Here is a 20947-nt window from a genome sequence, read left to right on the forward strand (position 1 = left end):
AACTTTTACCTTTGTTTTTTTCCTTCCCCATTCTGTGATTTGTGGTGTCAGTCCTTTTGCTACTATGGAAGAGAGAGAGCTCTCGGGTTTACTTTTTACTGACAACAATGGTTATCATGGCCCTGGAGTTGCACTGAACAGCTGTGTCCAGCAGCTGTTCTCGGCCAAGATGGTGTAATTTTTTGGTGGGTTTTTTTTGTTTTGGTTTTTTTTTTTTTTTTTATGGAATACAGAATAAAAAAAATAAGTGAGATTTTGCTTCAGCTTTTTGCTTTACTGTATTAGGATGCAGGGGAAATTGAACAAGAGGGGGGCCAGGAATGTGTCTGGGAGTGTGTATGATCCTAGGTGGGGGCACAGATGCCTGAGTGTCTTTGCAGAGATTTTTTTCTTTTTCCCTTTTTCCCATTTAATATTAACCTAGGACAGCTGCAGTCTGCTAGAGTTGCTTACAACAAGGCTTTCTTATTCGTAAGTTTATTTGAAATAATTAGTTTGTGAGGCCATTTATCAAGGAACTATCAGATATATTCAGAAAAATTAGAAGCCCCTCTGCCTGCAGGGTCAGCCTCTCTGCCCCTTGTGCTGCTGCTGTGCTCCAAACTCCTGGCAAAAGCTGAAGGCAAGCATTTATCTCCCCAGAACAGCACTCCACAAGAAAAACCCTCTACGCCAGTAATTTATAAGACTTCAACCTATGGGTGTCAGTTATGAAGCTGGTGGAATTTGTTTTGCTGCTTTTAATGTTTGCTCAGCGTAAGAAAGCATTAGTGGCTCCTTCTTCAGCAGGGGTGCACTCTGCTGCTGTCTGGGTGCTGCAAGATGCTGATGCCCAAAAAGGAACAGGATTTATGGGTCTGACCTCGTTGAAATCACCTTCCAGTTTGCTTTACCCACCCTCGGAGGGCATGTTTTGTCTCCAGCACCGATCGTGGTGGCAGCTCAGGCCCTGCAGCAGGGGAGGGACTTGCAACCAACACCTTGAGGGGCAGGAGCATGCAGGGGTGCCTACTGTTAATCATCCCAGGAAAGCAATTTAAGAGGAGAAATGGAATAAAGGCAAAAAAAAAAAAAAAAAAAAAAAAGGGAGCTGGGGTGCTGCAGTGTAGGACAGGAATCTGCTGATGTCCTCTTCTAGTCATCTGTTGAGGGGAAAGAGAAGGGAGTTGGTAAGATGGCTCCAGGACCTTGCAAAGCCCAACCTGCTTTAGCTGTGTCCATCACAACCTCTGCCCTCCCACCCCTCAAGTGCTTTTGGGCTGCTGTGGCTCTGGAGCTGAGGGGTGATGGATGTGTGCCCCAAAGGCTTTCCCCACAACCTCGTGACCACACTTGGCCCTCACCATTCTCTGCACTCAGCTTGAACGTGTCCACCCCAGAGAAGATCATCTCCTCGGCCTCTGCAGTGGTGGCAGGAGCAGTGGTGACATCTGCAGAGGGAGGGCAGGAGGTGGGTGCTGGACTCCTGGGCAGCCCCATCACCCTCCCACCCTTCAGGGCAGCAGGGGAGACCCTGCACCCACCCCCTGAGCCACAGGTTTGGGGGCAAGGGAGCTTGTGGAAACCCTCAACTGCATGGCCCTGCTATCACTGCAGCTCACCAAGAAGGGCTGGGGGCTTTAGGGCCCCCTGCACCCCTGCTGGCACCAAGGGGCCCCCTCCTCTCCCTGGCAGCTCTGCTCCCTAATCACAGGCAAAACAGAGGGCAGGCTGCTTGCACACTGCCTGTTCCTCCAGCCACCCTCTCCCTGGTGACCCACCTGGGCATTCCAGCTTGCCCCGTGTGGCAGTGCCCTCAATTCTGGTGCCATTTTTGTAGGAGCACCAGCAGTAGCCGGTGGCAGCGTGGCACTGCAGGGGCAGGTAGTCACCGTTCTCATCACACTGCGGGCGGAACTGGCCCAGTTGGGCCTCCCTGGCATTGGCCTCCACCTGGCATTTAGTTTGCACTAGGGCAATAAAAACAAAGGGGGAGACACTGTGAGCACCCCCAGGCAGTTCCACAGCCTCAGCAGGAGCTTTTTATCCAGAAGCAATTAATTAAATACAGAGCCCCACTCCGGTGACCTTTCTAAAGCTCTCGGGCTAGCCAAGGACTGAGGGTTCGGGGTGGTGCTCAGGCTGTTCAGATGTTTGCTCATCCCAAATGCCCAGTGGCACTTGGACAGTGGGTCTGTGATGTCTTAATGGCCACCAGCCAGAAGTCCCCCATGGGATGAAGAGGTTGCTGGGTTCAGTTGCCTTTGGGAAGCCCTGTGCTGGTACCTCCTGGGGGTTGGTTGCTCCTGAAGGGCCAGTTCCCACCCTCTCCATCTCAGCAGCCCCCATCCCCAATACCTTTCACTGCTGGCACCTCCTTACGGTCCTCCAGCCTGGGCTTTTTGGCCATCTCAAACAGCAGCCACTTGTGCATCCAGGATTCAAAGGCCTGCAACAAAGGGAACCAGCACGTTGAGAGGCACAGGGTGCACCAAAAGGATCAATGCTGCAAGCTCCAGAATGGGCCAAGGAAGATTGTGCAGCTCTACCTCCCTTAGGCTGGGGTCAACCCACGCCTGACTCAAGCAGGACTTCACTTTTTCCCAGGTGGAGACACCACAGTCCCTCACCAAAGCAGGGTGCTCCTGGAAGTTGGTAAGTAGGACTGCAGCAAGCACTGACCTTCCAGTCTGCATCAGTCAGGGTCTTCTTCAGGCTCTTCAGGTTGCCCATCAGGTTGTCCTTCAGCTCTGGGAACACCTTTCTGGGGTCTCCTTGCTGCAGAGTAACCAACATGGTGAGATGGGAAAGAAAAATGAGGTGTGTGTGTGTATGAAGCTCTGTATATCAGATGGACACTGCAGGAAGCCAGGAGGTCCCATCAGATCTGTGTCCCAAGAGGCTTCTGACCCAGCCAAGCAATGGCTTAAAGCTGGAAGCAGAGGGCCCCATCACTTTCTCTAAGGCAGGGGCAGCTTATGGAGCCAGTGGTGGAGAGGGTGACCTTACCAGCAGCAGATGCTTCACTTGGTCCTCAGTTTTGTTGCTAGCAGGCGGGGCCATGTCCTCAAAAGAAATGGCAAAGGGACAGCATGAGCACAAGGGCCAGAAAGAAGCCCTGAGGGCAGCAGGTAGGAGGGCTGAGCATATCTTACCATGTCAGCTGCAGAGGGGGCAAGAGGAAGGACCCTCATGGCCATGGGGGTGTCCACGATGGACATCTTCATCTTGTTCACCGGCTTGGCACCTGCAGGGGAGAGGAGAGGTCTGAGGGGCACTGGGTTGGGTGGTCCCAGAGGATCCCATCCCCTTTCCCTGGCCACATTCCCACCACACTGGAGGCCATGGTGCTACTGACTGGAGGGCAGCTTCCTCTGCAGTGCCTCCAGCTGCAGGGTCTGGGATGTCTTGGTCAGCTTGCTGATCTGCCCGCTCTGCTGGTAGATGAAGTAGATGGTGACAGCCTGGCCAGCGATCAGCAGGGCCACCAGGATGGAGAGCGTGGAGAAGGCAGCTCTACGGCCCAGAGCAGACCTGCAGGACACCGAGAGGGACACGTCCTCACCCCTGCCACCACCACCCCTCAGAACTCCTCTTTTCGGACCATTTCACCTCCCCGTGCCACCCCAAACACCCCCCCGCCCGGGTAAGGTTGCAGCCAGACGAATGCAAATTCCCCCCCATCGAGGTGCAGAAGCGAAATCTCAGCGTGAAGGTCATTCCTCTGCACGGGGGGAACCGAAACCCACCCCGGGGGTGGGCACGGGAGGGTACCCAAGGAGCACAAGGGCACTGCGGGCAGGGCGCTGCCGGGGGATTTTAGAGCACGGCATCGCCTTTTGGGAGTGATGAAGCCACCCGGGGGGTGATGAAGCCACCCACAGCCCGGCCCCGAGGAGCAGAGGACATATCCTGCTCCCGTAGGGCTGGCCTTCATTTTTAAAATTGTGTGCTGAAAGGGAAGGTGAGGGCACCCCGAGGGTGTCACCATGCTGCCATCGCGCCGGGGTGCCAAGGGAAGGCAGAGCCAAGCACCCCCCGGGGAAGCTGGCAAAGTCCGGAACTTTGCTAGGCAAAGCCTGGCAAAAAAAAAAAAAAAAAAGCCGCAGGCAAAGTCCGAAACGGGACTCGCTGCTCGCTTGTCTGCCTGGTGACTGATGATGTCAGAGATCCCAGGCTTCTGATTGGCTGAAAGTTGGGGGTGGGGCACCCAAAGCGGGGTGGGAGATGGGGTGTGACTGGGACATGGGGAGTGCTCCCACAAAGCCGGATGGACTCTGGGTCCCCGCCTGCCCCACCGCCATCCTCTGCCCCATAGCCACCTCATCAGCCCCATAGCTGTGCTGTGCCCCCCATCCACCCCATAGCCACCTCCAGCCTGCCCACCCCATAACCATGCTGTGCCCACATTCGCCCCAGAGATTCAGTGACCCCCCCTCAACCCCATGGCCACCCCCTGTCCCACCCTGCTCCACAGCCACGCTCCACCCCATAGCCACACCACAGCCCCTTTGGCTCAAGAGTGCCCCATAACCACACTGACACCCCCCCTGGTTCCATCCCATTGCCTCTCTGTGCCCCCTTGGCCCAACTGTACCCCCTTCCACCCCATGTGCCCCCCTGCTTCCTTGCCCCACTGTCCCCACACTGCTGTGCCCCCCATGCCCCTGGCAGTGTCACCTCTGGGTGGCCCCAACATTGACCACGCCGCTGCCACGGTCGGAGATGAGGTCCCGCTGCTCCTCGGCCATGGCTCCACTGTCAGCACCCCACAGAACAGTGACCGTCCCGAGTGGCTCCGCTAGAAATACCCCACGGGTCCCAACCCTGCCCCATCACCCCTTGGAGGAAGGAGGGGGGGGGCAAAAAAAAAAATCCCATTGGCTGCCAGCACCCACATCACCTGTTGCCAGGCAGACTTCTGCTCGGCAGGTCTCCGGTCCATAAATGATGTTGAACGTGACCGTGAGCTTCCACAGTGGCTTCGTGGGACATCGCTTCCCACCACGCCCAGCCAGGGTAAGTCGTGATGCCCAGTGACACGCGGTGTGGTGGGCCAGGGGGGCTCTGATATCCCTATGGGGGGGAGGGGGCAGGAGGTGGGATACGGGGTACAGGATGCAAGAATGGGATGTGGAATCGGGGAGGCAGAGTGTGGGATGCTCTCCACACCGAAGGCTGAGCAGGATCCTCCGTGGGGGAATGCCCTCAGGGTACACCCACTCCTCACTCACCTTTGCTGACAGATAAAAGCTGTGATTTGACCCAAACTCCACCTCAAGGGTCAGCAACTCTCACGCTTCAAGGACCATCAAGTACTTTCCGGTCCTCCTCCCTCTTGGGGTACCCCTCTCACCCTTTGGGGGCCTGAAGCCCCAAACCCAAGAGAAGAGAAGCAGCCCCTCAAGGTGGGTGACCTCAAGGCACCAGTGGGAGTGAGGAGTAGCTTGGGTCCCACCCCACAGCCCCCCCAACACTACATGGGGTGAGAGCAGCCCTCCACCCCACTAATGTTGATTTTAGATTATTTTATACAGGGACACAGGGGTAACATATCCCCAGTTCCAGCACTAAACCCTGGGGCTTGGCCTTGCTGGGCACTCCAGGTCCAGCACTGAGCCAGATCCAGCATCAGGACCCAGCACAATCGTGGACAAGGTTAAGCCAAGAGTGAAACTGAGTGTGAAATCAAAAGCAATCCAGCTGGCATAACCAGTTTCCAGGAAAACCTCCCCATGGATGGTACCAGGGAAGGAAATTAATGAGGCTGCAGTGAGCACAGGTGGGATCCTTCAGGGACTCCATCGCTTCTCCTGGTCAGTCCCTGGCAACACACTGGTGTAAGAGATAATCTAAAAATGATCTAAAAGCATTTCCAAGGTGTGGGGCAGGGTCATCCAGCAGTTTCTGCAGAAGCAAGCACTGGTGGGATGTTGCTCCAGCTTCCTGGGTGGACAGTCACAGCCCACATGCAAGGGAAAGTCATCACCATCCTCAATCTGCCCCCACCTCCATTCCTTTCTGGATGCTATTTTGAAGACAAATAACTTTGCTGCTGCTTTTTAGGTGATGCTGCATTTAGAAACCATGCTAAGTATTTAAAAAGCAAAAGCAATGGAAAAAAATTAAAAAGAAAAAAAAGACAAAAAAGGAAAAAGCACCCTTCTACAAATTTTTCAGCTCTCCCCTGGCTCTCAGCCCCTCAGTTGAGGGGGAGGTGGATTTTTCTCACAGTTCCATCTCTCCCTCAACCCTCTGCTGGGGATGCACAAGACTTGCAGGCTCTGGCCCATTCTGTGGCCAGCCTGAGCCCCAAGGGGAACCAAGGAGAGTCTGAACAGGAACTCAGTGAAAAAAAACCAAACACCACCAATTCTGTGGAGCTGGGCCCAATTCTGCAAACCACAAACACAAAGGGGGTGAATACCAGATGGCTGAGCCCAGCACTGTCAGGACCCCATCAGCTTTTGCTCTGCACAGACATTTCTGTGAGCTGCTCCAGTATTTCTTTTTCCCTCCCACTAAACCTTTCTGCCCAGGGCTGGGCCATCTAAAGTGTTTTAAGTCTGTAAACCAAATTTCCCAGTTCTTCCAGAGCAGCTCCCAGCCTGCCTTGTCCCCCCCTCTCTTGTCCTTAGCCTGAGGCTGGCACCCATCCCCAGCTCATCACTGCCCTGTCACTCCCAGGCCTGTGCTGCCCATGAAGAATCTGACAAGCACCATAGCAGGAGGGAGGGGAACCAGATGCCTTTTAGGGGGAAAAGAGAACCAAGCATTCTCGGGACTCAGCTCAGACCTGCCAGTTCCCCAGGGCCTCGACCCAAGCAGGCAGAGGAATTAATGCAGGCAGGGAGATGGAAATCACCCCGCGGGTATTCACGTGGAGCTCCAAGCTCAGCCTCCACCTCGCAGCCCTCAGTCCCCAGAGCCTGAACAGCCCCAGGCTGGAACAACAAACCCGCACTTGATGACATCTCAGCAGCACAGGTAAACCCGAGGGGAATGGCTGGGTCTCAGGGCTCACCAGCCAACACAGCCCCCCCTGGGGATGGGCTGCACCCCCAAAGCAGCCCCATGGCCTCAGCAGGATGGGCAGACACCCGTGCCCCCCACCCATGGAGCCCCCGAGACATCACTCAGCTGCAGGGGGCTGCAGGTGATGTTTCCTCACCAGATCACACAAGACCAGGAGGTTGGGCAGGGACAGGCAAGAGCCCTGAACCCCCCACACAGCTCCACCAGGGGAGCCCTTCCCTCCAGACAGCCCTGGGACCCACCCGGCTCTCTGGTTTCTCTTCCTCCATCATTTCTCCCCTGGGGAGTTTTGCTCCGACAGAATTCGCTTCAAAGACGTCAGAAGGACTAAGAAATACCAACAATTTTTGCCATTAACTGGTGCAGCAAGCCCAGAGAACACCCTGCCCACAGCACAGAGAGGGCAAGCAGTGACACAGCCTGGGCTCAGCAGCTGGGCAGCCCTGTGCATGCAGTGTTTCACTGTATATAAATATATAAAAATATTTTTTAAATCTATTGACTAAAGTTATTAGTAACACACCAGATCTTTGCCTCCCTCTCTCCTGCCTGGCTCCCCCCTTACTTCAGCTCCACCTTGGCTGAGCTGCTGCTGGTTTCATGTTTTCCTCACCTTCTTCACACAGAGTTCAAAGAACGTTTCAAGTGCAGGAAAAGAGCGATTTGAACTGTAAATAGTGTACTTTTAGATAAATAAAATTATGAAGTTTATTCCTAGAGTTTTCCATGGCCACATATTGCAAATAACACTAGGGCTGCGCCAAGGGACGTGCTGGCTTAGGAAAAGCTGTCAAGGCAGAGATTTTTTTTTTATTTTTCCACAGAAAGAGGAAGTCATGTATTAAGCCAGTTTGCAGAAAACCCAGCATCATTCAGCTTGCTTGCAAGCCCAGCTTTTTTTTCCACAGCAAGGACACCTCCAAGAGATGGTGACTCACTTTGAAACCACTGGCATCCATGTAGTTTTCACTACAAAGACTCTCCAGAGCTTCAGATGAGACACAGCCTGGTTTCCTCCACTTCAAGTTGTACCCTTCTACCACCCAGGAGCCAGCTCTCAAAAATTTAAGACCAAGAACAAAAGTGTGTGAGGGCACAGATGGTCAGGAGGCAGGCAGGTGAAGGAACCCCTGATGAAGCATTTACAGATGCAGTGGTGTAGGAAAGATCCCACCCAAAAGCTGCAAGGTCCTGAAGCCTCAGGATCTGGAGGCAGAACTTGTTTAAGAGGCCAGGAAACCAGATCACCACCCTCGAGTTTCATTTTATAGCTCATACATCATCACTATTCATGTTTGCCACGTAACAGTGCTAAGATGAATCCCAAGGTTCTGCAACTAATTTTGAAGTGCACGAGGAAGTGAGGAGTAATTTTTTAAAAATGTTATCTGCAAATATTAATAATATAAACAGAGGAGATGAGGGAGCTTTTAGAAGCTTTTCCTGTGTATACTCAAAACCACCTTGGCTGCAGCAATGTTATCAACAACCTGAACCAGAAGCCCAGCAAAGGATAAGCCACCTGTGGATGCAACTAAGATGAAGCTGCTCAACTTCTGAGCATTTTGTGTTAAGCAACAAACAGCTGAGAAGAGGTTTACAAGAGAGCTTTAATAACAAAAGGTGCAGCCTTGTTTACAGACGACGCCCACGGCGACCTCCCTTCCTGCGAGTGCTGTCAGAGGGGATGGGGGTGACATCCTCTGCAGGGAGAAAAAAACCCAAAACACACTGTTACCTTCCAGAGTACCCCAAGAAACAAACTGAGCACAGCCACCCAACCCCAGCAGCCACCCCAACACTCACAGCCTCAGCAGGAGCCACAGAGGCAGGATGAGTGCTCTGTGGAAGTCAAGATACTTGTGAGCTCACCAAGGACTTTTAATGCTTAGGAAACAAAAATCCCCAACTCCCATCCCACTTAAACCCAGAAGCCACACAATTTCTGAAGGAACAGAGGGCACTCAATGTTACTTTCAGAGCAGCTAACACCACCTCTTCTTGTGACTCCCCTGCAAAGTTTGGGACTCTCCCTCAAACAGTTGAAGAAGCTCTGTTACTCCTGAGTCAGCCTTACACAGAGACAAACAGAGTATTTCTGGGTGATGGAACAGCTCTGCCACAAACCCCATTACATCAGAGCAGCAGCATCAAGCTGCACAGCTGGTTTCTCAGTCAGTTCACGCCACCTCCTGGTCAACCTCCCCTTTAAGAATCCTCTTCAATTACATCACACCTACAATGGCATCTGACAGAGGCCAAGCACATCAGGAAATCAACCACCATGCCTACAATGTAGCCTACAATGCTCCTTTTATGAAATGATCCCTCAAAACTGGTTGTTTGGAGGTTTTTTTCCTAATCAGACAGGTTCTGCACTAATCCACCATGACAGACACCATCACTTTCCCATCACTCACCAATGCGCCCAATCTTCATTCCAGATCGGGCCAGAGCTCTCAGGGCTGACTGAGCACCAGGTCCAGGAGTCTTGGTCCTGGAGGAGAGAACCAGAACCCACAATCCCTTAAATGATTCAGAAACTGAGAGCAATTCAAAACCAACTGACCACGTTAAAATCACAACCTCCCCACCTCAAAATGTGCAAGTACCAGAGCTCACACTCCTCCTGCCTCCTGACCCAAATAATTCAGAATCAGCCAAACACACAAATTGCTGTCACTCCAAGGTAACAAACACATCTCAAGTGGACAGCATCCCCTGATCTACTATGGGATAAGTAAGAGTGCACCCCAGCTGCAGTCAACAGAAGGTTCCAGATGCCCAGAAAGTCACGACCACATCCACCAGTCACCATACAAGGTGACAAGACACCCTTGGGGTCACGTTTAGAGCCAAATTCCCGGGGTGCATCCACTCTCCCAACTGAGGAAGTGCAAAGAAGGGACACGGTGCAGTTTGGGATGGTCTCAAGACTGAACACAGCCCCTGGGAATGCTGTGCCCAGGCTCCCCAACATACCGATTGCCCCCAGTAGCACGCAGCTTGATGTGCAGGGCAGTGATGCCCAGCTCCTTGCACCTCTGGGCAACATCCTGGGCTGCCAGCATGGCTGCGTAGGGAGAGGACTCATCCCGGTCTGCCTTCACCTTCATGCCACCAGTCACACGGCAGATGGTTTCCCTAGGGATGGGAAAGAAGACAGTCAGAAAAAAGCCTTTCCTCTTTTCCTCCCTTAATTAAATACAATTAAATTAAACAGTATTCCCTGAGAATAAAACAAACAGTTTCAGAACAAATATGAGGCCTCGGTACTTATTTTGGCTGACACACCAGAAGGCTGTGCTGCCATTCAGAGAGACTTAGACAGGCTGGAGAGTTGGGCAGGGAGAAACATGATGAAATTCAACAAGGGGAAGTGTAGAGTTTTGCATTTGGGGAAGAACAACACGATGTCCCAGTATAGGTTGGGGGCTGACCTGCTGGAGAGCAGTGTAGGTGAAAGAGACCTGGGGGTCCTGGTAGACAAGAAGATGCCCATGAGCCAGCAATGTGCCCTTGTGGCCAAGAAGGCCAATGGCATCCTGGGGTGCATTAGAAAGGGTGTGGTTAGTAGGTCAAGAGAGGTTCTCCTCCCCCTCTATTCTGCATTGGTGAGGCCACACCTGGAGTATTGTGTCCAGTTCTGGGCCCCTCAGTTCAAGAAGGACAGGGAAGTGCTTGAAAGAGTCCAGCACAGAGCTACTGAGATGATTAAGGGAGTGGAACATCTCCCTTATGAGGAAAGGCTGAGGGAGCTGGGTCTCTTTAGTTTGGAGAAAAGGAGACTGAGGGGTGACCTCATCAATGTTTTCAAATATGTAAGGGGTGAGTGTCAGGGAGATGGAGTTAGGCTTTTCTCAGTGGTGTCCAGTGATAGGACAAGGGGTAATGGGTGTAAATTGGAGCATAGGAGGTTTAAGTTGAATATCAGAAAAAATTTTTTTACTGTAAGGGTGACAGAGCCCTGGAACAGGCTGCCCAGGGGGGTTGTGGAGTCTCCTTCACTGGAGACATTCAAAACCCACCTGGACACGTTCCTAGGGGATGTACTCTAGGGGCCCCTGCTCTGGCAGGGGGGTTGGACTAGATGATCTTTCGAGGTCCCTTCCAACCCCTAGGATTCTATGATTCTATGATTCTATGATTCAATGATTGTTTGCTGCTACCCCTATCTACAGTCGTGCTGAATAAAGCTATAGGTAAATGGAAAGTTAAATGTATTCACGAGGTGTTAATGTCTACATCTTATTATTTGCAGTCTCTCAGAGAAAGCAAAAGTAACTACAAATAGTGCTATGCCAGAAACTGGTTTCTAGACCAACAATGTTGCTTCAGCATGCAATGAACTGGTTCATTCTAAAGTGGTCACAGTTGTTGATGACAAGAGGCTTTGTATTTGAATATGGCAATTCTTTTGGTCCATGTGAAAACAAGTCTGAATGTTAAATATTCAAAGCAACTTCTGGGCACAGAGAGAACAAGGGAATTTGAGTGTTACAGGATGAATAAGCTGATGTCCTGTAACTTGAGCACAATAACTATCACAGAGGAGCACATCAACCATGTGTCCATGCTCACATCCAAAATGTTTTCAACCCGAGGGATCTGAGTACTGCAGGGAGGTGAGTGCTGTTCAATACTCACTTGCCAGAGAGATCAGTAACGTGGACAAAAGTGTCATTGAAGGAAGCAAAGATGTGACAGACACCAAACACGTTCTCTCCTTCAGCAACCTGAGGTCCCAAGCTGATGACCTGTTCTTCCTTCTTCTCCTTGCCCTTACGAGGTGCCATTTCTGAACACACACACACACACACAAAACAAAAAAAAAAAAAAAAAAACCCACATAAGTATGAGTGATAGTGCTTTCTTAGGATTCCTTTGCAGGATTTTCCAAGCTTCCCTGCTACTGCAACTTTTTACCAAGCCAGACAGATGAGTAAAACACATCTACAAATTAATTTTGAGGTATAACTGGACTGCTTCTAAAGCCCAAAATTCCCAGCTTTGCTTTATGGTCACCACCCATAACTGTTTAGTGGGGTCTCCAGTTGCACTCTGCAGCAGGATGTACCAAAGCTGTGCTTAATGGCAGCTGATATCCCCCCAGCACCTCCACAACAGAGCACAAGATCCCCTTCTCTTGCTAACCAGCAATGCCAAGAGCTTCCCCTTGCTCGTTTTTATGACTTTACAGAAACAAAATACCTAACCGGTTATTAATGACCTGACTGCCGTCTCCAAGCTCTGACTCTACAGACATTTCTAGTACCAGCTTGGGTTGTCCCATGTTGCTGGTCTCCTAACCCCAACCTCGGGACGAGCCTTAGACCAGGGAACTCTTTTACACCCAGCTACCGGGGGTGGCAGACGCTGCCCGTGGGCCCCGTGCATCTGATCACGGAATACGGTTCCCTATTGCCCTCCCCTGCCAAATACCCGCTACAACCGGCGCCTCACACAACTAAAAAAAGTCTTAAGGAGTTCATTAACTTCAGTAACGAACCCACTGCTCTCCAGTACTCGCCTTAACCCGCACCGGCTGCAGCCCCGGCCGCTCGGGAGGAGGCTGGCACCGGGGTGGCGGCCGAGCACACCCAGCCCCGTAGCCCGGCCTCCCCGCTCCTCCATCTCACCGCCCTCCTCCTCTGGGCCCCTGACTACGCCAGTCCCCGGCTCTCCCGCGGCCCAGCGCCCCGCTCCGCCAGCCGCGCCTCCCCCGCGCCGGGTGCCGACCCCCGCGGGGCCCTGTGCCCGAGGAGGCGGGCGGGGAGGCGCGGGCGGGCGGATGGAGGCGGATGGCAGCAGATGAACCGCAGCCCTGCACTCACCTCCGACTCTGCTCCGGCGGCCGCCGATGGAAAGGAAGCGGCAGGGCCAGGGGGCGGAGGTCAATGCCGCTCACCCGGAAGGGATCGCGGGAGGCGGCTGAGGAACACGGCGGAGCGGCGTTTCTCCCGTCAGGGCAGAAAGACTTTTCCCCGATCCAGATCTCGATCCTGATCCCGATCCCGCCGCTCTGGCCGCCGCCGTGAAACCGTGACGGGCACTGCCGAAGGCAAACCGAGCCGACCTCCCCAAGATGGCGCCGCTGCCTCCCCCTCTCCCTCCCCAAGATGGCGGCGCCCTCCTCCCCGCCCTCCCTCCCAAAGATGGTGGCGGGTACGGACCGAAGGCTGCTCCTCAAGGGCTGTGCCAGGAGAGCTTTGGAAACGCGGGCCTGAATCGGTCTAAAAAACAACTGGAGGAAAATTGGAACAGGGCGAGGTGTCTTGAGGGTCCAGATTCATCCCTGCCCTGAGCTTAGGCGGGAGCCTTGGCTGCCAGGAGGTGTTGGGGAATTGGCCCATACGGGGATGTTCACAGACGTTTAACAGAATATTTGTTCTTGAAGAGCTAAGCCGGAGTGATTTTAATAGAGTAATTCTCTACTAGAAGGTTTGGCAGCTGATGGAACAGCCCAAGGAAGATGCAGTTGGACTCAGGGCCCAGTTCAAGGCCAGGTCAGATGGGGCTTGGAGCAACTCGGTCTACTGGAATTTGTCTCTTTGGATGAGACTGGATGATCTTTAAGGTCCCTTCCAACCCAAACCATTCTGTGATTCTACGTGAGCAATTCAGGCTTTGCAGCTGTGAGCAGTGGTGCATGGACAACCTTTACCAGTTAGCAGGGGAGATTTGTTCTGCATTCAGAGCTGGTCCAACCAGAGGAGAATCAGACAGGGAGGTGTGCAAGGGAGGCTCTTTATAACAGACCCCCTGCTTTCACTCATCAGCTCCACATCTCTGCGTGTTTTCAAGGAGTGTCCCTATGCCCAACAAGGTTGATGTCTTTGGGTATGTTTTCTTCTCTCTGGATGAAGATCCCAGGTGCCTCCAGGATGCAAACATCTCTGCTGCCACCAGAGAGAAGAGGTTTGGGCCAAAAGTGCTCACAGGTACCACTGTAACACTTGCCTTGGCCCCTCGGGCCACCTTCATCCACTTCTTGGTTAGCAGTTTGCTGCAGCATCAGGGATCTTCCTGTTTAAATATTGAAAGAGGAGCTTTTAAAATATACATTGGCAAGACTGCTGTAATTCCAGCCAAGGGCTCTGGTGACACCACCAGTGGGTGACCTGTCTGGGAAGGAGCCATGGGGACATTGAAGGGTGCTTCATGCTCAGGCTCTGCAGGGCTTGCACCAGCCTACAGATGTTCCCCTGGAACAGATGCAAGCCAGAGGTGAGGAAATGAGCAAGCCCCCAGTCATGGGGGAACAGGCTGAAATAACCAGATGAGCTCAAAAAAAAACAATCAAACCCAGGGGTTTAAAATCCAGAGCTGCCCTCAGTCCCAGTCCCTCCAGGCTGTGAGAGGGATGGGGTTTTCTCAGTTCCCAGGATATATTTTTCCTCATTCTTTGCCTTGCCTTGTCCTGTCTGCAACAGAAGTGCCTGAAAAATGTTCCTGGGCCTGCAGTGCCAGCCCTGACCAGGCTGCCCCAGCTGCTAAGGGCAGTGCTGAGGACCTTCTAAGGCTGGGATGAGTGAGAAAGGAGGCACCCATGCAAGGATTGTATCCTCTGGCCTGGCCAGGAAGGGTGCTTCAGCCATGGTGAGTCAGTGCCAAAGATGGTGTTTCTGTGCTTTGAGAAATCTACCAGATTTAGGTCCCTAACAGGTAATTAACATTCCAGCTGCTCTTTGGTAATAGCCTCTCCAGCCCATGGGAAACCCACAGACAGTGACACTGCAGGCAGATTTTATAACTCAGCCTGTGACTAAGCAAAAAGGGAGCCTGATAGCCAAGGCAAATGGAATCACTGCTCTCGACCTTGTCTCCTGCCTGTGGCCCTGGTGTCACCCAATCCTGGCTGAGAAGGGTCCGTGGGAGGTGACCAGAGCCCTTGGCTCCTGGCTTCCTGAAGGCAGGAATTTTTGGTGCTTGAATGTCACTGTTTCCATGGCTGCATGTCATTCTCACAAGTCACTGGTCTGGTGGCCTTACTGGTGGCCTTGAAACAGAGGCTGGAGCTGGAAGAAGCTAAAATGCTCCCCAGAAGCTGAACCCTTGCCTTCTGCCTGGTCCAGAGCAGGGTCAGCAGTCAGAGTTCTTGCAGAGTTGGTGGGCAACAGCTCCAGGCCCCTCAGAATGGCATCCTTCTTCTAATAACCCCAGCAAATTAAAACTCAGGACCCTGAATAAAACCATTCACAGGTAAAAAAAAAAAAAAAAAAGCTTTTCCATTTGTTTTTAAGGCAGTTTTCAGTTTCAGAAAGGCATTTTATGCATGCACACATGTAAAATGATGTGTTGGAAACAAGCATAAGAAGATTTAAAAAAGAAATCTCCAAGGCTGAAGTTAAAGCACTTAAGGAATTGGCAGAGACTTCAAGAGCGGGTTTCTGGTCCTAATGAAGTTGGTGGAAGTGCTGCCACGGACTTCAAGGGGACCATAATTTGGCTGTAACTCAGTAGGGAGCTGACAGTGTTGATTAATAAATTGGAGACAATGTGGAGAAAAGCCACGGAACTTCTTTCTGTCAGATGTGCTGAAGAGGAGCCTGTAAGCTAAAGTGTGCAGGAAAGGAACTGGTTTCCTTTGTGTTTGCAAACAGAAGATGGGAAGGGGGGGGAAGCTACTTGATACTCATGTAAAAGGGGAGAGCTGGTATTAATAAATACCAGTGCTTTTCTAAGCAGCTTTCTGTTTCCACCAAGCAGGTCATTCTTTAAAAGAAAAAAAAAAAAAAGAAAATGTATTAGCAAATGCCAGACCAAGCATTCAACAAATTCCTTTTTCTCAGAAGTAGTTATTCAGTGGAAAACTTTACCGCTGGAGATTGTGGATTCTGCAGATTGTCCTTGGACTTTGGTGCATGCCTTTGATTACTCATCACTGGCTTTTTGCTTGATGATTTGTGCATGAATCTCCTCTGCTAAAACTCTGAGGGAGGTTAGCATGGCCTCAGAAAGCTGTTCCCAGTGCAGATATGTTTTCAGGCTGAGTTTGCAAATCATTTAAGGCTGAAAAAAGAATCCCTTTAATACCCTTTACAGCAGTTTGTAGTTGAAAAACTCCCTGTTTTCTGAGCTTTCAAGTAACTTTGGCATAGGCAAGATATTCTGAGATCTTCAGAGGAAAGGCTTGTGAGGGAAGTGAAATGTTTAAGGATGTCTTTGACTTCAATGAATGCTTTGGAGTGCGTTAGAAAATTCACAGCCATAATTGTCTGCCATTCTTTGTGTCTCCTTCCCTACAATTTTCTTTCTTCTTCTTCTTTCTTTTTTGTTTTTTGTTTTTTGTTTTTTGTTTTTTGTTTTTTGTTTTTTGTTTGTTTGTTTTTTGTTTGTTTGTTTGTTTATCTGCTGGTTTCATTTGATTGAAATTGCTTCCTTTCCTCCCATTACGTCAGAAGCTGTCCCAGAGCATGCTGCCAAAGCCAAGCCCAACAAACCTTCTGCCACATGCATCCCCGTGGGCTGGACACGAAACTTGTCCCCATGGGATGGACACCAGTGGGGTTTACTTCATGCACAACATCCCTTCCCATGCAGGTGATGCACCAAGGCAGCTCTTGCTGGTGTTGAACATGGGTTCCCTTCCCCTGGACTGGAGCGTGTCCCTGCCTGCCTGCAGAGCCTCTCCGGGGAGGGCAGGGGCAGAAGCAAAGAGGCTGAGCTACATCAGGCTTTTTTTTTCCCCCTGTCTGAGGAATGAAGGGAATTTTGTGTGTGTGCTAACAGGTCCGGGGGGCAGACAGCCCGTGATTTGGATGCATACCTTGAGCTTGGACTCTGGGTGGAAAAGATGAAACAGTGTGATGAGCCAGTGGCCCAAAATCATGCTGGGGTTCTGCAGCTGGGGAGGAGGAAGGGGACAACCTTAACTAGCTTCAAAAATTGGACATGAAGGCTGCATGCAAGCTGGGAGAAAGATAAAAGGGCTGTGTGTTGGAGACATCATCCTGGCACCCTAGCTGCACCAGAGGTGCTGCCTGGCCTTACAGTTTAGGGCAGCCTGTTGTTCTTGCCCTGGGGAACAGCCACGAGAGTAGGGACCCCGTGGGAGCAGAGACCCATTTTGGACCATGGCCAAGCAGATCATCTCATTTTTCCATTGGGACAATCTCATTCTCCCCAGCCCTCCATGGGGAGACACCGCATGGCTCTCGGGCACCTCTGTGCCCAGGCTCCACCAGGGGACCGGTGTTGGCTCCCACGGCAGGGCTGAGGCTCGGGATCTGTGCGGGGCGGGGGCGGTGGAAGCGCGGCCACGGGGTCCAACCCCACGGGGACGCCGCCGCCCTCCGAGCCCCCCCAGCCCCGCTTCCCATGCACCTGCAGCCGGGGCTCCCAGCGCCGTGCCCCCCAACCCCGGTTCTCGGGGTGCTCCGCCCCGCCAGGCAGCCCAGCGCGGCACCGGGGCCTGCCGGGGGGCGGCGGGGCCGGGCCGGGCGGGGGGCGGTGCCTGGCGGGGACGGCGGGCGGGACGCGCCGAGCGGGGACGGCCCCGGCGGAGCCCAGCGGAGCCGAGCGGAGCGGAGCGGGCGGCGGTGGCGGCCTGGCCGAGCGGAGCGGACCGGGCCGGGCAGGCAGGTACGGGCCGAGCGGGACGGGAAGGCGGCGGCGCAGACAAAGGGCGGCCCCGCGGGTGGCAACGCGGGCCGGGACCCGCCGGGCCCTGCACCGCCGGGATGGGGCGGGGGAAGCCGGGCCCGCCGCCCTTCTCCCCGGCCGGGTACGGCGGGTCCCCCGCGCCCACCCTGCCCCCGGGTGCTGAGCCCCCCGCTCCCCCGGCAGCTCCGCAGGCTCCATCGGGCCTCGCTTACCCCCGAGTCTCCGCAGCCGTCCCTCCTCCGAGCGCTGCACGGGGTCTCGGGAGGAGATGGGCGCTCCCTGCGGGATGCCCGGGGGTCCCCGCCGCTGCCCGGGCATCCCGCCCCGCGTGGGCAGGGCGGGCAGGGATGCCGGCTGGAACCGGGGCCAGGCTGCAGCACGGGGCCGAGGGCGTGGGGTGCGAGGCCTAAGGCGTCCCCGCTCTGGAGCAGTGTGAGTGTCTGTAGCTAAAAAATAATAAAGATTGGGAGGAGATCAGAGTATGGCCAAGAGCAGGTTTGGTGGTGCAGAGTGGGGCCAGCCCGGCTGGAGCCCCTGTAAAGCTCCTCCTCACCCCTCTGGAAGAGGTCCTGACGTTTACCCAGCCACCGGTGGATTCCTGGGCCTCTCATCCATAGCTGTGTTCATTATTTCCTCCAAATCTTACGTTTTTTTGCCTCCACTGCTGCACAGGCTGGCCATCCCCTGCTGATGGGGCAGCCCGTGATGCCCAGCAGTGCTTGGTCACCTTTCTGCGTCTCCTGGAACACTGCTGCCCATCGAGGCTGGTGCTGGCTCCCAACACCACAGTTGCATCCCAACACCAGGGCTCTCCCTGCCCACGGTCCCAGCCGGCTGCACGCTGTGGGGTTGATCTTGTTCCCAAGGTTGGGAAGCTGGTGCCTTGCAATGTCCCTTTGTCATCAGCAGCCTTGAGACAGCAGCTCTTCCTGCAGCAAAGCAGCATCTTTGTTACTTTAATCTTGAGAGTGTTTTTTACCAGGGATGGCTGGTGCAGTCGGGGAGGTGAGCGGCCCCATACCCACTCCTCTCAGCTGCACATGGGGACTGTGGCCAAGGAAGTCTTCCGTTTCCAAATTAAACATCCAGGACGAATTCAATAGGAAATAAGTTCCTCGGTTCTGAGTGAACTTGCCGTGGGTGGAGAAGAAGGAAATTAAACAATAGGGAAAACGTGCAGGGCTTTATACGGCAGGAAAAAAAATCAGCCTTGCTGGCCTCTGGTGGGATGGCCAAGCATCTTCCCTTTGCCTGTGTCAGATCTTTTTGGCAAAGATGGTGAAGGTGATGGTGATGCTTGTGTTTCCTGACACCCCTTCATTGCTGGGGCATCCATGCCTGGTGGCAGAGAAGCCAGGACCTCCTGCATTACTGTCCTGCCAGTCTCCAAGCCACCCCACAGGGTCACCTTGCTTGGTGCTGGTGTGTGCCACCCCACCAGCTGCAGCCTCCAAAGTCCTCACTTCCCGCCTGGAGCTGCCAGCATGGGACACGGGTGCTGATGGGAAAAGCTCTTGCACACAAAGCCTTTCCCACTTCCTGCGCCTCTGGGAAGCTGATGGGTCTGGTCTGGTTGTGTTTGGGTGAGAATGGAAAATCCATCCCAGCCAAATGGACTTCTTATTACAGGTGGTTTTGGGTTTTTTGTTTTTTTTCCCCCTCTGTTCTTTCTGTGCAGCACTGACAGCACTCAAGAACAGGACATATTTAATGCACTGTTGGTGGTAATTTAAACAGAGGAAAAAGATGCCTCACAAGTCAAAGTAGACTGGAAGGAAGAGGGAATGATTAATATTTTTTTCAGTAACATGTCATGGTGAAGTATGGCACAGCTGCGTGTGTCCCTGCTGCACAGTGTCACTGTCACCGCCTGCCCCTCTGCCTGCAGCCTCTTTTATACCCAGGTTTGATTCTGGGGGCATCCCTGGGTGCCTGGGCTAGGGACAGGGGGCTATGGTCCCACAGAGTATCCCATCTCAGGGGCTTCTGTCTGGGCACTAGAGGCAGAGCTGCTCTCTTGACTTTGTGGTAGGGTCATGGAGGGCTTTGCTTAAAAGTTTTTGTTTTAATTTTACCTTTTAGATGTACCTTATTGGTTTGGTTTGGTTTGTTTTTTTTAGTTTTGTTTGGTAAGGTAGAACATGCTGGGATGAGGTTAGGGCTCAAGAGATGGAAATGAGATACTAAGCTCTGATATCTTGCAATTTCTTCATGGCTGTGGAGGGCTGGGGTTTCCAATCCATCTGACCAATCTTTCCAGCCCTTGAAGGTGCCTTAGGACCTCAGGACTGTCCTTGGTTTCCTTGGTGTTTTTTGCTGAGGTGGTGTCATTGCTGGGTGCTTTTTTACAACGTGCCATCATCACATGTGTGCTGGTGGCTTTGGAGCCTGAGATGGGGGAAGGAGGACCCAGGTGGAGGGAAAGCACCTCACAAACATCAGGGGCTGTGATGTCCCCAAATGCCTATGGGAGATGGCATCCCTGGCACCCCCCCTTTGTGCCCATCCTCAGTTGTGGAGGAGCAGGCCAGCCCTCACACCAGGACCCCTGGAAGGGCTTGGTGAGTCACAGAGTGTGGATGCAGGGAGAGGGCAGCTTGTAGCTTATGATTCATGTTGTTTTCCTGCAGAAGGCACCGTCTGGAATGGCAGAGCTTGCGGGAGACGAATCAATATCGAGCCGTAAATCCCACACCTGCTGCTGGCTGGGGGTGAGGGGACTGAGGTTGGGTGCCCCTCGGTTGTCATCTCCTCCCCAGAGCAGTAGGATCTTGCTGCAGCCCTCTGCCTGGAGAAGGGGCTGAGATCCTGAGCTGGTCTCAGCCTTCCTGGAGGGGTTTAAGAAGGTTGAGAGATACCTGAATGTGTGGTATCCCCAGAGGAGCTGCCCTGTGTTTAAGGGGGGACATATCCAGAGCTCAGTCCTGCTGCTGGTCTGGTCCAAAGCCTTGGAGGTGCAGGTTGTCTTGGGGAGACCATGATTCTCTCCCAGGGGCTCTGCCCTGTGGTTGACAAGGGAACCCCAAACGTCATGGAGATCTCATCACTGATGTAAAGGGGGGAAGAAGAAAAAATGTTTTCTGTCTCTCTTGGCATGGGCATATTGAGGGTTGGATGTGCAGCATGGGATGTCCCTCTCATGCAGGGAGGTGTGTGGCTCACCAATGGCTCTGCATATGGTCTGGAAGGATGACAGCACCCAGCATGTCCTTGCTTCTCGGGGCAGGATGCCAGCTCTGCACACTTGCTGCCTCACATGCCATGGCCTTGCCAAAGCCCAAATGCCCTCCAGCCACTTGTCCCCCTTCCTTCCTGACCACTGTCTGCT

The 20947-nt window shown here is 53.2% G+C and overlaps 2 protein-coding genes across 4 annotated transcripts; both read right to left on the reverse strand.

Annotated features, from left to right (window-relative positions):
• Positions 1–454: 454 nt before the first annotated feature.
• On the reverse strand, positions 455–4807 carry CD74 (CD74 molecule). Of its 3 annotated transcripts, XM_071759275.1 has the most exons (9): positions 4660–4807; positions 3338–3513; positions 3135–3226; positions 2989–3045; positions 2662–2757; positions 2338–2428; positions 1761–1949; positions 1344–1430; positions 455–1142 (listed from the first exon to the last, which is right to left on the reverse strand). In XM_071759275.1, the coding sequence occupies exons 1-9, from the start codon at positions 4728–4730 to the stop codon at positions 1135–1137; spliced, it is 867 nt and encodes a 288-aa protein (XP_071615376.1). In that variant the 5' UTR covers positions 4731–4807; the 3' UTR covers positions 455–1134. The 3 variants fall into 3 exon arrangements, with proteins under 3 accessions (XP_071615376.1, XP_071615378.1, XP_071615377.1); XM_071759277.1 differs by lacking the exon at positions 1761–1949 and having other exon boundaries at positions 4660–4806; XM_071759276.1 differs by lacking the exon at positions 1344–1430 and having other exon boundaries at positions 987–1142.
• A 3799-nt stretch (positions 4808–8606) lies between these two features.
• RPS14 (ribosomal protein S14) lies at positions 8607–12983 on the reverse strand. Its single transcript, XM_071759296.1, has 5 exons — positions 12849–12983; positions 11662–11812; positions 9997–10158; positions 9435–9511; positions 8607–8717 (listed from the first exon to the last, which is right to left on the reverse strand). Exons 2-5 carry the CDS (start codon positions 11808–11810, stop codon positions 8650–8652), a joined length of 456 nt encoding a protein of 151 aa, XP_071615397.1. The 5' UTR covers positions 11811–11812; positions 12849–12983; the 3' UTR covers positions 8607–8649.
• Positions 12984–20947: the final 7964 nt, after the last annotated feature.

This window comes from Heliangelus exortis, chromosome 15 (assembly GCF_036169615.1).
Source record: "Heliangelus exortis chromosome 15, bHelExo1.hap1, whole genome shotgun sequence".
Lineage (NCBI taxonomy): Eukaryota > Metazoa > Chordata > Aves > Apodiformes > Trochilidae > Heliangelus > Heliangelus exortis.